General features: G+C 36.8%; 1 protein-coding gene across 4 annotated transcripts; it reads left to right on the top strand.

The window, feature by feature from the left end:
• The first annotated feature begins 238 nt into the window (after positions 1-238).
• Positions 239-18,844, top strand: draxina (dorsal inhibitory axon guidance protein a). Of its 4 annotated transcripts, none has more exons than XM_015033194.1 (7): positions 239-467; positions 11,203-11,723; positions 12,569-12,795; positions 15,742-15,868; positions 16,686-16,778; positions 16,962-17,051; positions 17,770-18,844. In XM_015033194.1, the coding sequence occupies exons 2-7, from the start codon at positions 11,225-11,227 to the stop codon at positions 17,880-17,882; spliced, it is 1,149 nt and encodes a 382-aa protein (XP_014888680.1). In that variant the 5' UTR covers positions 239-467; positions 11,203-11,224; the 3' UTR covers positions 17,883-18,844. The 4 variants fall into 4 exon arrangements, with proteins under 4 accessions (XP_014888680.1, XP_014888682.1, XP_014888679.1 ...); XM_015033196.1 differs by having other exon boundaries at positions 241-467; positions 11,200-11,723; positions 15,757-15,868; XM_015033193.1 differs by having other exon boundaries at positions 241-467; positions 11,200-11,723.
• Positions 18,845-21,158: the final 2,314 nt, after the last annotated feature.

Below are 21,158 nucleotides of genomic sequence, written 5' to 3'. Positions count from 1 at the left end.
AAATAATAATAAAAAACTTAACATAATATGAAATAGAGCTGGAAATAGAGCTGCAGTAGTTGAAATTTGATATATATATATATATATATATATATATATATATATATATATATATATATATATATTTTTTTTATGTGTCCATATTTTTGTGACTTTGTAATTTAACCTTTCCCTTCTTATTTCTATAATAACGCCATTGTGGTCACTGCAATCTCAGAGACACATTCAGTTCTTCCGCGGACGCGCAAACGTGAGCGCGCACCCCGATCTGGCGTCTTTTCTCTTCCATAAGTGGGAGGAGAGTGTCCGGATGCTCGGCACATCATCTTGGAGAGCGGACCACCGGGGTGTTGCTTCTGTTTCTGCTGCTGCTGCTGCGCTGCGTTTCTGTCCCACCTGACGCCTTATGACCCAACTGCCGCTTAAATCCGAGACGAAATCAAAGGAAAACGACAAACCAACGTAAAGTAAGAACAATCTCAACACAGTTGTTGCGTTTAGATGCTATGTTAATGTTTTTTTTTTTTACCCTCCATGTTATAATGTAAATGAGCCGCTTTTTTCACGCTTTGAAGCGTTTTTTAGACGCTCGAGCGAGTTTACATTGGCATGTAACTTTATTCACGGAAATTTGTCCACTGAGTTCCCCCCGATTACATCGCAAAACTGTTTGACTTGAAGAGAGTAACTTAATCAAAATTTGCAAACGCATCCGATTTAGATTCACACTACGAAGCTTAAGTGGCTCAAGTAGTAGCTTTTCCAAAAAACAAAGAATTGTGGCAGGAATTTAATGAAAAATAATGAAAAATTGAAAAGCTTATCTCTTCTTCACAGTGTGAGTGAGAGATGGAACAATTGTGACCAGTTCATTGCAAAAATTGACTGAGTTTGTAGGAATTCAGTCAGCAGAAAAAAGCAAAAACAAACAAAAAAATCCTGTTTAAATGCTGAGTGAACAGAAACTCTGATTATCAGTTTAGAAAGATGAAAATGTAAAATCACCCAAGGACACTCTCACATTATGTTTCAAGCTGTGTCCTTTTTCTGTGTTATTTTTCTGAAAATTAAGAAGTTTGTCACTAAAATCTTTTTTTTAGGCTCAATAAAAAAAATGTTTCTGCAAAGTATTATCAAGGATTTAAAAAAATATTGTTTCTATCCTTCGTACTTCAGTGATTTCAAACTGTCTCCATCTCACAAATTGTTATGAAATTTTGCATTTGGTCTCAGCACAAGCTGTACCCCTGCTACGTTTCATCCTGAGCGATATTGTTGATTGTCCATTCTTCTCGTGCACCAATGCTTCACAACTTGTGCTGAGTGCTGCCAAATGTGGCTGCATCCGTCTGATCACTCAACACTGGCAGGCCAGCGAGTGCTGCTCGCTCCGTGAAAAGGAGGAGGAGGTGAAGCCGAGGGGGAGAGAAAATTTGGGGTTCATATAATTAGTTTGCATGCTTCACTTCATAATGTCCAAACAGGAGCGTTTCCCCCCTGCTGGTGGGTCAAACTGTTCCCACGTGTTATGTCCACATACAGACACAGGTGTCCACATTTCAGGGGTCAGCAGAAGAAACAAGTTTTGTTGGTGGTTGAAGCAGCCACAGCTTTGTTGTGTTTGAGTAGACTCAGTTGGTGTTCCTTGCTGCTATAAATAAATTGGTGTCTTAGACACTTTACTTAAATGAGATAAACCCTCAATTTCTATTTCTTTGCCACTTCTACTCTTTCTGTGTTGCATCTCATTTTCTCATTTTCCTCCCAGTTTCTCACCCTCTCTTCCTCCTCCCCCTTCCATTTGTCTCTCTCGTTCTCACTTCTCTCGGTGGGTCGTCTCTTGTTTCGCTTCTTGGTGCTGCTTGTGTCTTGCAACATTTCTGGAACATGCCTCTGTGTGGGTGTCAGAGGAGGACTCCCTGCTGTGAGTTGTGTGCATGCAGTGATTTAAGCAGAGTTAAAGTGTTGCTGCACTGGCACGAGTTTTCACAAGATGTTGTTGCTGTTGCGCCGCTTCGGAGACAATGTTCTGGTCTCATCCTGCATCTGTTCTACCTGCAACCAAATTACCACCTAATTGTTTTGTGTCTTCCCTGCTCTCTGCTCATCTTCTGTTGCTGACAGATGGACCTTCCTTATGGCTCTTTTTTTTTTTTTAAATCACTGCTTCCAACGGCCTTCGCTTTCCACACCTATGAGCTACAGAAATCCCCTCCAGTCAATGTGTGAATCCCACCAAAGACTGTGGAGGATTTGACAGACAAAGCAGTTTTATTGTGCTGAAGTCAGTGGAATTGGTCCCTGAGGAAATGAAGTTTTATGGCGTTAGCTGCAGCTTGGCAGATGTGTTTACTGAGCAGTGCCATTAACTATCTCAGTATTTTGCTCCAGTTTTATTGAGGTGATATTTCTGATCACCCATGCTGCACCAAATAGACATATTATAGCCAAGCAAAGACATATAGAGGTAAGTGTTTATGAATCAAACATGCTTCATTATTACTTAATTGCATATTGCATTATGCAGAGCAAAGTCTGTTTGTGTTTTCAGCATAAATTTTTCCTTGTGATTACTGCAGTTAATTTTAGATTTTCCCTCTCATTATATGTTAAGTCTGTTTTAAGTGTACAGTTCAGTGATCCACGCAGCTCGAAGGGGATTTTTTTTGTTAGCTTGAAGCCACACACCCACGTTGTGACCTGTGGTTTCTTTTTGACAGACTGCTTTAAATTAGCACGTTATGCATAGCTCAAAAGACTGGAAAAGAGCTGGCTTTTGAGTTGATCATATTTTATCTTGAAAGTATACTTAATCTTAAATTCACAAATTTTGTTTCTTGCACATATACAGAAACAAAACGGTGTAAAGGTGTCTCTGTGCAACATGACGGCTCTCCTTGAACAGCCTGTTTCTGGAGTCTTTGTTTGCTGGATCCTTATGGCCCTGCTGGTTCCTCCGAGAGATAAAACAACGGGAGCAGATGGCTCCTCGAGGTTTGGTGTCACAGCAGGTGAAGCTGAAAGATGCACACATGCAGCAGTTTAATACCAGGGTCGCCTCCCGTTCCGCCCCGTCGCTTCTCTTTTTCCAACCTTCTCTGTCTCTGCCACGGATCCGGGTTCAGGCTCTGTTAAGTATATTTTTATAACGAGTCTGTCACTGGAGCACAGCGTTGCTTAAGGGACTGACCAGTTGATCACAGACTGGAGAGAGGTCTCTGATCTCATCAGAGCTTAATCATCCAGCACTCCAATAGGGCCCGCTTTGCAATTTGTTGCAAGATTACCAATCATTTTACACTTACACACTCTACTTTGATTCATGTCTCCCGGGTGGCCATCTCGCGCCATGCTTATGAAAGCTCCCACCACACACGCTCATACATATAAATTGTGTTTTGTACAAATGTAAACTATTACAGCTCAATTTCGGCCTCCCTGCCCTGGCTTCCGAAAAATATAGAATTGATTTTAAGATTTTATTGCATTTTATATTGCATTTTTTATTTTTATTTATTTTATTGCATTTTATATTGCATTTTTCCCTTCAGTCTAGTGCCGAGTTTAAACATTCAGTATCAGACGGTTAGAAGCAGAGATTCAGATCAAGAATTCAGTCTGAGTCTAAGAGAGATCAAATCTGTGTGAATTGTGTCATGTTTATTTTAGGAATTTTATTTTTTTTTCATCTGTCAAAATGTAAATAGTTATCACTCCCACGCTGTAAAAAATCACAGGTATAATCTCACCTTCACAGAAGATACACTGATTCAACAACAACTGAATTGTTCAGAGCAAGCTAATTGATGTTGAAATTTTAATATAAATTTTGGATCATATGAGCATCACAAAAACGTTTCTACACTCATGTTTTTTGTTTTTCATTTTAAAAAATGTAATGTTTTCATGACAAAATGATGGGTGGAAAAAGTAATCTTTTAAAGTAAAATTAAATTATGTTTAATTTTATAAAAGTATCCATTTGTACTGCTTATTGGTACAGGAAATAATCCATGTATTTGTGAAAACCTCCCAAAAAGAATTATTTGATTATTAACCGCAGCTATGATTTTTTTTTTTGTTAAATACACAAAATCCAGAGCTGGCCTTATATTGCATGATGCCTTAAGGTACATTTCATGCGGGGTGCATATTGTCCACCAAACAGCACCTTTTGTATTTCCATATATTCAATTTACATTGTTTAAAAGCAGCAGCAGGAGGGCAGACTTGCTGTTACTTTGTGAGGATTTTGTTGTTTCATTGAGCCGGAAGAAAAATCGAGCCAGGTTTTGCCATCTAATGTAAAATGTGTCAAACAAGAGCCATGAAACAGTTTGTCAAATGATTAAATCGGCACATTTTGGAGTGAATGTTAGACATAAATATTTTATAAAAATCTAAGATACCATCTTCATTGTTCAATTTAAAAATTTGTTGTGTGCTTTTTTTAAATTGGGCTTTTAATCTATTTTTTATAAGTAATATAGCTCTGCCTGCGATGTCTTGATGTTTAACTGTATTTTTTTTAAAATGATGACATGTATGCATGAAAGGAAGATATGGCAAATAGATTTAAGTAAGTAAGAAATTAAAGACCAGCTTAGATAGACATGTTCTTGAGTGAGTGCATTCTTTGAAAGTCTGATATTGAATGTTTTTGAAACCTTTAGTGAAGGTTAAAATTGTGTAACTCTTCGATGTAGATGTGATTGTTGTCAAGGGAGACTTGCATGCAAATTAGGGGTGCACCGATTTGTCACCCAGACGATTTATCGGTGCCGATTTCTTTAATTTTGGGAGCTTGGCAATTGGTCGATGCTTGCATGTGGAGCCAATCTTATCCCCTGACCTTATCTACCTGCAGCAAACATCTAAAAATCAACGAATGTCCTCTTCTGCTCTCCAGTGAGTGAGGTTTGACTGATAGCCCACCAGGTCATGTCTGCACGTTTGCAGATAATAACACTAAGCCCACTCAGTCAACTTAGCAACTTTCTTGCGTGACATTTCCGAAAAATTGGTATCAGACAAAATCGGAATTGCCTTTTTAAAGATCGATAATCTGAGATCGGTCAGAAAACTACAATCGGTGCTCCCCTAATGCAAATGTATTGAAACATAGCTCAGTTTTATCACTAATATTTCTATGCATGGAAACAAAGCATGACTGCAATTTAGTTAAAGTCACCAATAAAACATATTGGTGCATCTTGTAGAAACTTCCCGTTGTTTGTAATGAAATCCAGCAGTGCATCATCGTTTGTCTTTTTCAAAGAAAAAATAAAGATTATATTGTGTCATACAGAGATTAAATTTACCTTTTTGCAGCACTTTGAGAAGTATTTGATTTAAACAGCTAACATTCATTGAAAGGGTACCTGCATTAAATAAAATCTGGCAAACATCATTTTGAATCCCTCTATATAGAGTATGATTTAGACAGAATATTAAGTTCTTTTGATAAGATCTCCTAATATCCTTAAGTCCGAGGTGATTCTTTAAACACTTTATTGACAGCTCCTTTTGGTATTTAAAGGTTGCCATTCGAGTGGTAGATTATCCCCTGTAGGAAAGTTGATAAAGAAACCTGTCAGGCCACCAGTTTGTGGCGTCCCATCACCTCGGTGCAGATGCTCGTCCTGCTGTGCTTCACTAACAGCACACAGGCTTGTTTTAATACACAGCACCAGCAGGCGGCTGTGGTTGTTTATTACACACTAGATGCCGCGCTTGAAACCCAGAATGCCACCCAGAGTGCTCCATTATCACCCTCACCCCGCGCCTCGTCAAAGGGCCACCTGTTTAGTAGCACATGAAAGTCTGCGAGAGGGAAACGGGGCGCTGCTGCGCTGAGATAGTCAGTCGCTTTCCCTTTCAGTTGACAGCTCTATTCAGGCCTCAGATTTGATGGGGAGGCCTTCTGTTCCTACGTAAGCGTCACATTTTTCTCTCCTCTTTTTTTGTTGAGAAAACTGGTTTCTTTGAAGGGTCATGTTGTTGTGAAGCTTCTGCTTTTATCTGCTGTGCAGGTGATTATGATTTGCGCTTGTTTCTGCAAACAGAGCATTTATCCTTTGACTCTTCCACTCAAAAGAAGGGGAAAAAAGAAGAACAATCTTTGTCAGGTTGAGAATAAATACTTCTGAAAAGACGATTTTTGCTCTTTGTGAAAATGGAGCCAGTGAGTCTTGCATAGCAGAAAAAAAATAAGAAATGCTCCCACTATCTGGTTCCACTATAAGATTTTTATTTATTTATTTATTTTTCTTATCTAAAGGAACAGTTGGTGTAAAACATGTTAACTGTGGGCTGAAAGCCCCAATTTCTTTGCAAGGCTGTGTTTCAAGTCATGAAATCTTGCTTTTAATAGATTTTCAGACATCCTATCGAGGATTTTTCTTTTGAAAAATAGGCAAAACACTGGCGGTTTTTCCACAGTACTTTTCCTTGAGTGAAAATAAGGATTCAATACATGAATTTCATTGGTGTTGAATATTTAATTTCCTTAACGTTTGTCTGCATGCACATCTGCCTTTTTAGTACCAGTAAAAAGTGGGATTTTGATATTACGATGCCATACAAAAAAGGAGTCACATGACAACTAATACTGCTGTAATATCTGCCATTATGTGCTTATTTCATTTATATTCAAACACCTCTATTATTCCAATTTAATATTTAATATAAATTGGAATGTTGTTTTCTAACATTTATGGTTGTTCTGAACCTTGAATTATTTTAAAACAGCTTGCATTTTTTGCTGTTCCCAGAAAAGTTTTAGGAAATGCATTTTGAAGTTTTTGTGACTTGTCAAAATAATGTTTGTAGCCCAAATTACTACAGTATGACACCAGCAGGACACTCTTTAAAAATGTACTAAACATTGTCACATACATTGCGAGGTTTTGCTAACGGTGATCATCAGCCTTCCTGTATTCGTGTGACACTGGCCTGATTTTGTTCCCTCTATGAATATAATTACAGCTGGGTTTACCACTGAGCTGTCAATGATAATGTACAGGCAGCAGACACACAGTTCAGGATAAAGTATCGATCTGTTTTAGCTATTGGATATGCGTCAGCCCTAACTAATCACTTTGGCATTTGGTCATTAGCATGCAAGACAGTGCAAGGCTAGATTTGCGCTTTCATTTTTCAACCATAACCACTTAAAATTTGTTTGCTATCTAAAAACAATTAAACTGTGAGTTGTGATGAAGCAATCAAAAGAGACTAAAACAGACAAACAAGAAAAGAAGATTAGGTTCTCGAGGTAAAAATTATACTTGGATTCAGACTTTCTCCTGCAGCTGTTTCTGCCTCCTGTGGAGACGCAGACAAAGAATCAGAGATCATATTGTAAAGAAATCATGTATGCATGCAGAGAACGGCATTTGAACCTCTCAGCTTTTCCACAGTGACTGTCTCTGCCTTGTTAGGATGATTCTTTACAATACGTGTTACAGGTAAATGGCAGTTTTGCCTTAATTTAGAATAAATTGAACATTTTTGCAACAAAACAGAAACATTTCATAATTTCACTGAATCATTTAGATCCAAAAATCTCATTAATTTGTGTAAAAATGTACTTTACTTGCTCGTGTTTTGCTTCCAACTGTATTGACTTTGCTGCTGCATTATTTTCCTTTACTGCTAATTGTTCCAGAATACTAACATTCAAAAAAATAATACGCTGTTTGTAAATACTCACTTCAAGTTTTCTAGTCATATTTGTTTTTTTTTATTAATTTTGTTGGTTCCCCGTCCACGGATAGTGGCGCCACATCCCTCCTATCCAGAACTGCTGCGATCAAACATGCTCTCACTTGGCTAATTTTTTGGATTATTTTACAATTCAGCTGGTTTGTTACTAGCATCTGAAATAAAATTATTAGGACATAACTTTGGAGTAAATATATCTACATAAAGATGCTGGACAGAAAAAAAGACACTGTAATAAAAATTTTAAAGAAATTGCCAATGGATTTCGTCTTCAACATTAGTCATCTAATACTATTGTGGGACCAAAATTTAGAAAAAAGTATAAAAGGTGATATTTTTACTAGAGAAGTTGATGAAAAAGAAATTTTAAATTATTTTAAAATTGGTCAACATTTTTTCAAACAGCCATGAAAATAATCATCCAGTTCTAGACCAGTCTCACTTAAATGTGCTTAAAAAGTCAAACAGATGCATGATAATATACATGTTTAAGCCATTTTCTGTCCATTTGTTAGTTTACTTGTCCACTGTATCCCTCTTTTGGTCTTACAGGGTTAAGCACTCAACATCAGCAACACTTCGTATGTCAAACAAACAGATTCCCGTTCTGGCTAAGCTCCGACTATGTCACACAGCTGATAACCCTCACCTTTGACACCCCAAAGGCCTACTTAGAGATAAAGATCTCACCCCAGTGAAGAGCCACATGCACTAGTTTTCAAAGAGCCCAGCTGGTTGAACTCCCAGAGGTCCATTGACATATTCCAGCTCTAAATCCCATGAGTGATACTTGCACTCGCACTGCAAATTTCCCCTGACATCAGCACTATCCTCTGCCCAATTTACGAACACACACGCACACACACCTCACACAAAGCAGACTATTCTTTTTTGTTATTTCTAGAAACCCTTAAATGTCCTGTGTGTACCAATGGTATGCCTTTCTCAACTTAGTGTGATGAAAGACCAAAGACCTCATCAGGCCCCAGCCCCCCTCACAAGTCAGCCTTACAGGCTCAGAGAGAGCACACACTCACCATCACTAACAGCTCAATATTTCTTGCTCATTGATTTTCTGTATAGCCTGCACCGCAGTTTGTCTTTTAACACAAGAGACCCGCCTGCTGCAACACCATAACAGCTGTGTGCACTGTCTGCAGCGATGGATTGAATCAGTTTAAGAAGAGGACAAAACAAACAATTTTTAACTATGTCATCTTGAGTTTTACTAAGGAGGAAAACCACCTCTGCGCCTGTTGTGCGGTGCTGGGAATAATAACGAGAACACACGGCAGCGCCACTGACAAATACAATAATCTGAGGAGGCAATAATCTATATGCCATATTAAAAGAAGTCCCATTAGGAAGCTATGCAGTTATTTCTTATTTACAGTCATGTTAAACAAATTATAAAATGCATTCAGTTGAGGCTCGCGTTTCAGATTATTTCTTTTAAATTTTTATTTTAATAGTCTTTAAGCAGTTATTAAACATTATTTCATTAAGCCCACATTAATGTATTAAAAATATTTTGTGTTGGTCTGATTTAATATTGTAATCTGAAATGTTTTCATTCACTGTAATCAGGAAATAATAATAACTTATGGTTCACTTGTTATCTGTGGAGTGAGTGTTATTGTGGAGCTTTGAATGCACGCAGGGATCAGTTTAAAGCAATTGAGATCGTGCTTTAAACCTTAAAACCTATTGTTTTAAAAATAGGTTATAGAGATGATTGTATAAACTGTTACAAACTATCTCTATAAACGGAACGCTATACAGTCGGTCAGTGCAAAATACATACTAGAGTTAAACATGCTTTATTATTTTTTTTCGTGTATTACTCTAAATCTTACAGGGTCGCATTTGAATTCTTTGTAACTTTCCTACTATGCACGGTTCTTCCTCCATCTTAAACATGTAATTTTTAGCACATTAAATCATGAAGGCAAAGAGTTAGGTACACATTATATTTCATTTTTATATTGTACCTTTTGTATTGTATTCTATTTAACGTAGTTATGCTTTGCATTAACACGATCACAGTTCAATAAGCTAGATTAAATTTAAATATGCCACTCAAGATGCAAGTAACTGCCTTCTGACGTTAAATCAGAATGTAAGCTAAAAAATGTTTAACCGTATTGTCCTATAAGGTAGTGGGTCTCAAGGCAGTGATAAAAAAGAATAAATGTTCCGCTCCACTGCTTTGTTCTTCACACATTTTATTCACATTTGGTTGCAGTGACACACCAATAATGTAGATATACTGAGCCTCATCTTTCAATTCAGTCACATCTCGCAGATATGTTGACTTTCATAATGAAAGGTGCAGCTGGAGGGCTCCTGAGACCACTGAATAGACAGTGATGAAAGATGTGCGCAGTGCAGTGTCTTATTTTGAGTTATGTATGAAGGCACAGGAGTGAAAATGTAAGAAGCATTGTGAAAAAGAGGAAGAGCTTTTTTATTGTTCAACCAGTAAAGTCCCGTTGAGATTAATTCAGGGGAGTCCTGACCAAGAGAGAGCGAAAGTTACACAAGAATTAAAATTGGGCTACACGATTAAAATGCCAAACAAATATGTTTTTTAAAATGGTCACAATTAAAAAACATAATCTCTATAACTGTTAGTCTGGACTGAATGAGCTCAATGAAATAAATTCAGTTGATTTTCAGTCTTTCTGTGAAACACTTAAAATGTAAATAAAAGTTAATCCTTGCAAGCTACTAATACTACCAATGCTGTTCCTTTCTCAGTTTTGTATCCTTAAACAAATAGTGAGCACTCAAAGCATTGCATATAAGTCTATTTTCTTTATTCTATTTTTTTTAATTATGTCTGTTTGTTTTTTCCACATATTTAATTATATAATATTCTTAGGCTTTGAATTACACCCTATTTCCATTTATTTTAAACCTGATTGCTGTTTGGTCTAGTTGTTTCTTATTCAGTTTGACACATTAGCACCTTTGAGCAAACCAAGTCAACTTTAGACCACCTCCAACTCATATTGATGTCATAAAACAAATTTTCTTTTCTGTAAAAAAAAAAAAAAAAAGCCAAAATTGTTGGTTGTCAAAGCAAATGCAAAACCTCTTAATAACCAGTGCAAACCGATGAACTGGCAGTACAAAATACCCGGCTGTAGATGCTCCATGTGTTCCGAAAAAAGGACAAGATGCTGAACATGAAGCACAAAAGCTTAACGAAAAATTTTGATTCATCTATGTTCTTGAAGTGAAAAATAAAATTATGGTTGTCTAACCATATCTAAGTATGTTTTTAAGGCTAAGAATGACCAGACTCTATGTAAAGGTGAAAACAAATTACTAAAAGCAAAGGTACCGTTGAAACCTCAGTAAAAATGTTAACATGATGGAGTCTGCTTGTGCTTAAGAACTTCTAGGTAATTTACATTTCATAAAAAAAATAGAAAATGAGCAGTACTTAGATGTGTTTTCATCTCTCAGCAGGTGGCGCCGTGTTGGAGAGAAAATGGCATTCTACTGGAGTCTGCTGCTGGTGTTCCTGTTTACCATCCTGGCTGTGTCACAAGGTGCTGATCCTGCTGCTCCACATGGCAAGAGGAGAAAGGCACAAATCTCAGCAGGTAGCAGTAATGCCCTACAGTACCCTGGTCAAGTTCTGCAGAGCCAAAGCTATGGCAGAGATCGCAGGGGGCACGGCAGCCAGAGGAGCCGCTACGCTAAAGGCGAAGCTGGAATCCTCTCTCACAGGGGCCTGCATCCTCTGCCCAGGCTTGATGATGAGGAGACGGGCCTGGAGGGCCTGAACCCAGTGAGAGTTGAAATGGGCCCAAGCAGGGACAGAGCTCGACAGGGTGCAAAGAGCTCATCCCAAAACCAGGAAAGCAAGAACCAGGAAAACCAGCTCGTAGGAACACGCAAGGGAAGAGGCCATGGGAGTGGACACAGGCACCTTTTTGAGAACAAGAAGCAAGGGAGTCGACGAGACAAGGTGCGACACAAAAAAGGTGAGATTTGCACAAGTTCAGGTCAAGTGTTTAAACAGAACTTTGAGTTGAACCATTTTCAGTTCTGGACCAACAGCAAAACTTAACATTGATGTTAAATGTTGCTGTAATTCTCAAATAAAATATGTTTAATGTTACATAAAACAGGCTATAAAGAACCTGCATTACAAGCTGCAGGTTCTTTATAGCCTAAAATGTCACAGAAAAGGTAAACTCTATTATAATTAAAGGTCTAATAATCTACCGCACAAAAGGTATTTGCCCTCATTATCATTTAATTCACGTTTACTCAAACAAAAGAGCTGTGTGGAGCTTAAGCTCTAAAGGAAACCAATAAGTCCATGGAGTTTATTATCAAATGTGCATAATATAAGTTTGTGATGTCATGACAGATTAAAGAGACAGAAAAACATTTCATTTAGTGAAATTTTGGATTTTTAATTTTAAAGAAAATTGTTTAGTTAACTCAGAATTCTGAAACTTTAATTTGTTTGTCGTGCAGCATGTATATATCTTCCACCACAGATTCGCTATCAAATTCAAGTCAGGAGTGGCTTTTATAAAACATTAAGATTATTTCCAACCTAAAGAAACAGGAGAGGTTTTCATTAAACCTAAATCTGCCTAGCGTATGAATAATTTGGGGATTAAATGTGTGCATGACTTTGGGATGATCGGCAATAATAATGTTCACGAGGAAACATTTTTGAAAACAACATCTGTATGAAAAAAGCATTGCAAAGTAAAATAGGAATTGTTATGAAAAAATACAAAAGCGATCCGAGTATGCTCTTGTAGATTTTGTTCAGATTCAAAACAAAGCAACGGTTTTTCCATCTTGTCAGGGTTTCCCTCAGGGCCTGAGGCCAGCTCTGCGTTCAAGGACAGAGATCAATTCGAGGATCCTCCCCCTTCTTCATCCTCACCATCTACCTCCCCCTTCCTTGGCGTGACCCCACCCAGTGAACCCCCCTCCCCCATTGACAGCCTCTTTGACTCTGACTCTTCCATGGTTACCACGGCGACGAACGAGCATCCCCCAACGCTTCCCCCTGGCTCTGTCAAACCCCAGGTAACCTCAACAGAACTGGAGTGCTTATTAAAGGCTGTGTCTCCTGTACCTCAGTGTGACTCCAGTGTGCCAGGGAAATGGAATGAAAATGGGGCCCCATTGCTGCAGTTATGCTGCTCCAAACCTCTTAGCTCATCTTAGAAAAGAAATTGTGAAGCTGAACGCTGCTGGTGAAAAATGTCCTCCAGCAATCCAACCTCTCTCGGCTCTTAGTTGTAGTGTGTTTGAGAGGTATGACCATATTCATTGTAATAGTACCGGACTGCTGGGTCTCTGAGTTCAAGAGCATGTCCTTGTGTCACCACCATTCCGGCTTTTTACTTCTATTATGGGCTTGTGCTCTGGAGAAACTGCAGGGTGCAGAGGCCGACATTGACCACCTGTCACATCCACCCAGAATGAGACGTACATCTTTTCAATAAGATCTGTCCATTTCTGGGCATGAAGCTAATTATGCGCCCATCTTTGGCTGAAGTGTAAAAGAGAAAATTGATTTCTTAGAACCAATTAAATTATAAAACTAAGACTTATACTGCATCAACTATGCAGTATAAGTCTTGGAAGCGATGACAGACAACATAACACAAAGAGCCACTTGATAAGCCCCATTTCTCCTTCAGATCTCTGTAGAAATCCAACTATTCAATTTTTTTTTTCATAGTGCTTTGCAAAATTATTTTTCTCACCCTTAACTGTACAAACACAAACTTCAGCCTACTTTATTTGAATTTTATGTGAGGAATACACACACACACACACACACACACACACACACACACACAGTAATGTGTAGAGTTGTGTAAAAAAATGTAAAGTGTCTTACTGCATTTCTGCAGGAAATGCAGTAAGACACATTTCCTTACTTGTGTCCACAAGTAAGTACCACAATGTGGTTCCGCATTGTAGAACCACATTGTGGTTCTACAATGTGGCTTCTTGAAAGCGCAGCTGCAAGTCTTTTGCAATATGTCTCCATAACTTTGCACATCCAGGATCCAAAAATGTATGTCAGTTTTTCCTCACTAATTAGTTCAAGCTCAATGAGATTAAATAGGTAGTGCGTTTCAAGTTTTGGTAGAAGTTCTAATTTGTATTTACATCCTTGGCAATTTTAATGTCTTGCTGTGCTTTGCATTGTAGCCCTGATGGTACGTTCAGAGAAGGTGAACAGTTCCCACCAGTTGTATGTCTGGAGGAGAATTGATAACGTTAGAGAATTTTGTAATTTCTTTGAATATTGCTCTGTATTCAACTTTATCAGCTTTCATATCAACCAATCTCCCAGTCCCTGCTGCATTCATGATGCTGCCACTACCATGTTTCATCATGGAAATGGTGTGTTTGTTAGTTTCTCTCAACATAGATTATTTTATATGGCCACATAGTTGAATTTGCAGTATAATCTCATCTGACCAAATGTCTCCTGTGTCCCCTACACTGTTTGTTGGAGAATTTATAACTGTGAGATTCTTTCAACAATTTCTGTCTTCTTGCAGAAAGGCCATTTGTAGAGTGCTACAAGAAGGGTACAAGATTGGCAAAAAACCCATCATTTCTCAAGTTATAGAAAAACCAAGAGCAGACAAGAACCAAAATAACAAAATAAAAAATCTATTAGGCTGGAAAAGATTACAGGCACATTTCTAAACTTTTGAAAATCCAGTACACCACATAAAGAATTCACAGGGTTTAATGTCTTGAAACAGGTGCTGTGCACTGACATCCAAGAAGATAACTTTTTCTAAAAAAAATTTAAAAAATGAGTCATTAAATATTTTCGTACGATGAAAGACTAAAAAACCCTAGGAAGACCAGTGTTCACAGGTGTGAGCAAGAAGCAAGATATTTTTAATTAGCACTTAATCCACTTTTTATTCAAGGTTTAAAGAGCAGCTGTACAGAAGCAGGTACCTCCTGCTAATTGATATTTACAGAGGCTGAAGAAAAGTATGGATCTTGTTTCACCAGGGGGGTTTACTGTTTAAAGTATTTCATCTGAAACATCTCAAAGTCCTGCTGACTGAATTACACTGTGAGGCATTTGTTTTCCACGAGGGAATTGAATCTGGAAATCTTTTTCATGGCTTTTATTGCAAAATAGAACAGCTCAGGAAATGACTGTGGGGATTTGTTTTGCTGAAATGACACACATTTCTCATCTGAATATTTTTATTTCACTAAAGGAAGAACATTTAAATTTGAAAGCACTTCCACTTAAATAAAAACATGACTCACGCCAAAGATTAAAAAAAAATTCAAACAGCAAGGTGAAAGAGAGATCGTTAATTTTTAATCTGAGATATTGCTTTTAAAACTGGAGACCTAATGGGGGCATATTGTATTGTATTGTTTAATCCTTCACTATCATCTAGTGCTTTGTAAATGTTACAAAGCACACAAGCTCTGCTCCTGAAACACTTCATGCCAGACTTAGTCTCTGCTGTTGTATAATAAAAACAGATGAAGTATGCAGTTGTGGTTAATGATCTATAAGGTTCAGTCTCTAAGCAGTGCATTTAAAACACATAAGCAGTGCAAAGTTTATTTGTATGCTGGTCTGTGGGCAGACGTTTTCTCTGCTACCAATCGATTGTTTTCTGAAGCTTAGCTGCTGTCTCTGTTGTCCTTTCAGGGTAGTTTATGAATCACTGATGCATCACTGCTGCTGGTCACAACAAAAATGTTGCAATAAGAACAGCATTAATGCATTTACCTGCAAACTCTTTTAACTTATTGCTGCCGGGTAAAGACTGGAGAAACTGTCTCTAGTGTGTTACTTACACCACTCACTGTATGAACTTTATATTGTGGTTCCAGCTTTTAATCGAAAAGAAGATTCAGTTACTTGTTCATCTGCATGTTATTTGTTTCTTTGCACAAAATCCGTGTGAGACTTAATGGTAATGATTTCTCTGAAATACTGTGACTTTGCAGTTTCAATTTAAGTTTGACTTTCAGAAGTCTGGACAAGGTCAAGGAGAGGTGATGCCCACGTTGGACATGACACTCTTTGACTGGACGGATTATGAAGATATGAAGCCTGTGGATTCCTGGCCATCTTCCAGAAAGAAAGGTTTATTAAAGATTTTTAATTGACGGGGGAAATTTTGTTAAGCACATGGTCTGTCTGATTAAAAAGCCAACCTCCTGGACAATTTTTCTAACAGATTTGTAATACAATTATTTAATTTTAGATATCATAGTAGGGCTAAAACACACATGGGTTTTACAATAGGCATTAATTTTACAACTCAAATAATCAATTATTTGAACATAATTGTCACATTAGTTTCTGATATAAGCACAGAGTTTAAATCTTTGGTCATGGTTTGTAGTGCAGTTTTGTTATCACCTGTGAAATCAAAGCTTTACAGTCCAATTTTGGAAAAGTCACTTAAAATGAAGAATCTAATTTGAGATAGATTTATGGGGTGCCAGAACTCTAAGAATAGTCGAAAGAGAAGTTTTTAAAATCTAAACCATTGAATTCCACCCAGTGTTTTAAAACAGAACATGCAGCATGAATAGCATGCCATGAAAACAATTATCTGGCTTTTAAAGAAACATGCCCTCTTAAGAAGAAAGACAAATTCTTCTTAAGCTAATTCAGTTAAAGAGCTGAAATAGCTTATGAAAAACTTCTATTACAGATTTTAGATAAACAATTATGATATCTTATTACAAAATAAAGGCACTTTTTAGGTTGGTAAGTGTCTGGGGTCACTGAAGTTGTACCCTGAGATTAGAAGACAGATTAATTATGTCTTCTTAAAACCATGGAAATAAATTTTAAAAACTGTGAAGAAAAAGATAATTGCCATAGTTACAACCTCTTTGATCAGTTTTGTTTAAAATAAATCTGTTGTGTTGAAATGATTTTCCTGCTGCAGACAAGAGACGGAGTAAAAACCTCAGCAGTGGAAATTTGACAGCAGATGTGGATGCAATTGAGCCATGTGACCACCATCTGGACTGTCTTCCAGGTCAGTGTGAACATAAATAACTCCTTAATTAGATAGAATTTGATTATAGAATTCACACATCACTTAACTCAACAAATTATTTCATCACTCCAAAATAAACATCTTTTAGATCACCCTTGTAGCAATCCAAACTGTCTGTGTATTCATTTTCATGTTGTAATTTCTGTGTTTCTTGTGCATCAGGTTCCTGTTGTGACCTGAGACAACATGAGTGCAAACCTCACAACAGGGGCCTGAACAACAAATGTTACGATGATTGCATGTGTGAGGAAGGTAAGTAGATCCAGTCATAGTAGATGTGATTTTGATTGTTTTTAATTGTTGACTTAAATCACCATCTCAATTTCGTTATGAATAATTCCAAAAGAATTAGACTAAAGTTACCTCAAACATGCTAAATTATTCTGTGAAACAGAATTACAGCTGCTGAATAGAATGGTTTACTTTTAAAATAAACATGAGTCAATTACTGTTCCGTCTTTTCTCCATTTGTGAATGAGACCTGTCACTGTGATTTCCTAGACTCTCAAAGCCTGCTGTGTAACCCTTTCCTGATTGAGCGATGTCAAAATACAGCTTCTATCAGTTCTTGAATTTCTGTAGATTTGGGCACAATATGTGGGTTTTTAGATATTTTATCCAACTTCATCCAAGGTCTTGGGGTTTGAGTCCCAGCCAGGGGTCTTACTGCACGGAGTTTGATTGTTCTCCATATGTATGCATTGGTTCTTTGCCGACACCCCTGCTTCCTCTCACAGTACAAAACATGCATGTTTGGTTGAGTAGTTACGTTATATTGCAAAGTGCAGTGTGTGCATGCATCATTGCTTGTCCACCATCCTGTGTTTCTCTGTGTTTTCTTGGGCTAGACAGAGAACCTATCTGGAGTGTTCCTCAACTCTCATGAATGAATACTGAAAGTTTCCTCACAATGTTTCTGTAATCTTACATTTAGATTTGAGCAAAGGTGCTTTATGAATATATCTTTCAGGATTCCGATGTTATGCTAAATTTCATCGGAAGAGACGCGTGACCAGGAGAAGGGGCCGGTGTGTCGTCCCAGAGTCAGTCAGCAATGACCAAGGAGGCTTCATCACCATATGAAGATGAGAGAGGAATAAGCATGGAGAAGAAACATGTGACTATGTCAATACAACAGTACAACCATGACATTTCTAAAAAACTAAGTGCTTAAAGATGATCCCTTGCTGTCTTTTTTTTTTTTTTTTAAATCAAATCAATCTGCAAATGTTAGCTGATTGGACAAAAACATCTGGGCCTTTATATCAAAGTAGCAGCTAATTAAAAATCCTTTAATGTTTCATTATGGGATAATCTGTGTGTCCTGTCCCAGCAAGTCAGCATCTTTAAGCACCTGGTTTTACTCTAAAAATTTATTTTAAAAAGATTTCTACAACAAGACTCTTTACAAAATGTACCAAGCCCACTGGTTGTTTGAAAATGTCTTGCTGTTTTCATGTCATTTGATTGATCAAATTCAATCCGATTCACCAAGTTAAATTAGTAATTGTCACAGTTTTTAGATGTTGATTGACTTTGGTGTTGTCTGTCATGCAAAATTTGAGTTTGTTTTTAATTTTAGCAACAATCCTATACTGGATCCAATTGACTTACCTCTTGAAATACCTTTACAATACTGGTTTCATTTCTTTAGAGTTCAACGTCTGCAAGTTGGATTACTTTAAACCCAATAAACAATCACTCACTGGAGTACGTTTTAAAAACCTGGAATGTTTTTTTTTTTTTTTTTTTTTAGTTTGTGGCCAACATGTTGAGCAGGTTTACCATGTTAGTCATAAATACTATTTTTCAATTGGTCTGATAAATGAATATAAGGCTGATCTAAATGCCAAGGACGTTCTAAAAATTATGCCACAGCTCAAAGTTTCCTAATGGTACTTGAATAAACAATGATACTGTTTTACTTTTCAGTCTAATGTCATCCATGTCCTAATATTTCTTTTGTATTTATTCTGTATTTGCATATATTTGTCAATAATTTCTGTTTTTCACTTTTCATGATTAAACAGTTGCTAAGAAACTGTGTGTAATGTATCTTTTCCTATGTAGTGACAATGGATTTTTTTTAAAAATTGCTCACGAACAGAATTTCTTCAGTATCAGCTGCATATGCAAATTGGAAAAAACAAATCTGGATTTTCATATTTAAAAAGTTCTTGTTACATAATTGAACTGAACTGAAGTGCTACTGCTAAGACTGTACATCAAATTGAGGCTCACAAAATTATCATTTTATTTCTGATGCTCCCTCACTGTAATATTATGTATGTCAGTCACAAAGTGGATTTAAAAATGTCACTGTTTTATTAGAAGAATATAACTGTTATATCTTTTATGTCTTTGTTCAACAAAATGGCCCTTTAAAAGTGATCTGGTTCATTTGGTTCAACTACTAATCGTGTTCCCTTCCACAAGTCTTCCATGGAAATCTGAGTTACTTGAGATTATTGCAAATATTAGCAATTTAACGCAAGAACTATTGCTCTTCTGGGTTCAAAATATGCAACTGACTAACTTTTGACTTTAACTAGGACACTTTCTTTAACACATTTGTGTAACCTCATGCATGGCCTGTAGCAAAAAGAACTTATTGGCTATTCCTATGTCTTGCAAAATCCTCATACAGGGGAGAATTGTGGATTGCAAATATGTTAACGAGTTTATCTACCTTTTGAAGCCAGTTGGTTTTCATAGGTATTTATTTAGGGGTATCAGAGAAAAGAATGTTCAAAATTCTTGATGGTCTTATATCATTTCATTTCCACATTCCAGAATTATGTTACTTTGAATTGATCAATGAAAAGAAAAATAAAATCACAGCAGAATACTTTAATATTCTGACAAAATGTAAAAATTGTTCACTTAGGAGTCATACTTCTGTTGGGCACTATACTGTTGAAAAATTATGAGTCAGAAAACTATAGACTTTGAAGGGTATAGTCACCTCAAACATAACAATCAAATTATTGGAGTAAATTCAAGATGTAAAGAGATTTCTGCAGTAGAAAAACATTTAATCATATTTGAAATGTACTTATTTGAACAGCCTTTACTTTAAACCGTAGTTTCCCAGCTCAAGGTGAAAACATACTGAGGTGAAGTAGTAAAAAAGTATTTTACATAAAACTGTTCATCTTAACCTACATTTTTTTCAACAAATCAAGTAATAAGTATGACTAACATTAAAGGTTTTACCTGAGTAAAATATCCTCTGTTGCAACATTACGCTTTAAAACTCAAAATAGGCGTCACTCATTCAGCACAACGAGTTAAATATTAAACGTAATTTTACATGCAAGTTAATTTTACAAGAATATTTATGTGGTCAGCAACAACAGAGTCATGAGCTGTCATATGGTTTCAGAGGTGACCTGGGCCCCGGGGTCACAAAGGATGGTGCATAGACCATCTGCCTTGACTGCTGCACACAAAAGATCAACTCTATTTAGGTAAACAGGGCAGAGGCGACAGGACTGGGCCTGATTAAAACTACAGAAAAAGGTCAGCAGAAGTGCATATTACATTACCATTTTAAAGGTCTGCTGCTGATGCCCACATAATTCATGTTGAGGTTCAGGGTTGATCCTTTCCATCAATTAGCAAATGGAAAATGTTACAGTTTGCATATTACTTTAAAATATGACAGTTTACACAGATGCGTACATTTTTTGGTAGTGCAGTTTTAGAGAATGTTAAAGTTTAAACCACTATACATTGCTGACTTTCATCAGAGATAAAACAGCCACAATGTGATTTAGCTCACAGAATGAAGTATTATAGCTTTCCTTCAAGAGATGAAAACCCTTTGAATATTCATGGCTAGTCTTTACCTCACAGGAAAATTAAAAATCTGGAAACAAAAATCAACTATGGTGTGTTTGGCTTTACAAAACCAATTTAATTTAATCTTAACTTTTTCATAATGGAAGAAACTATTTCTATTGTCACTGCAGACTTTTACTCCTAAGGAAACAAAACAAACAAAAAATTGAACATTGAATTATTTTAATGTAATTTAGGACTTCATGTTCATACATGTGACTTTTTGTCCAACAATATTTTGCCAGTAACTTCAAACTAGAATACTCTACCATCTAAGGATTGCTATTAGGTTAATGTTGGGATTTTAAACTTTGACTTTATCGTTTTGTTTGAAACCGTTTTTTTTTGTTTGTTTGTTTGTTTGTTTGTTTTTTCTAGACTGAACAATGGACTTTTGGATCACTCATTTGTCAATTTGAGAGACGGAGATGATTATTTGACTGTTCATCTATCATTAATCATCCCTTCGGTAATTGTAAAAAAAAAAAACAAAGGAGGGGATAATGCATGTTTTTT

Source organism: Poecilia latipinna, unplaced genomic scaffold (genome assembly GCF_001443285.1).
Source record: "Poecilia latipinna isolate Pla-1442-1.1 unplaced genomic scaffold, P_latipinna-1.0 Scaffold260, whole genome shotgun sequence".
Lineage (NCBI taxonomy): Eukaryota > Metazoa > Chordata > Actinopteri > Cyprinodontiformes > Poeciliidae > Poecilia > Poecilia latipinna.
This window is presented reverse-complemented; position numbering and strand designations above follow the sequence as displayed.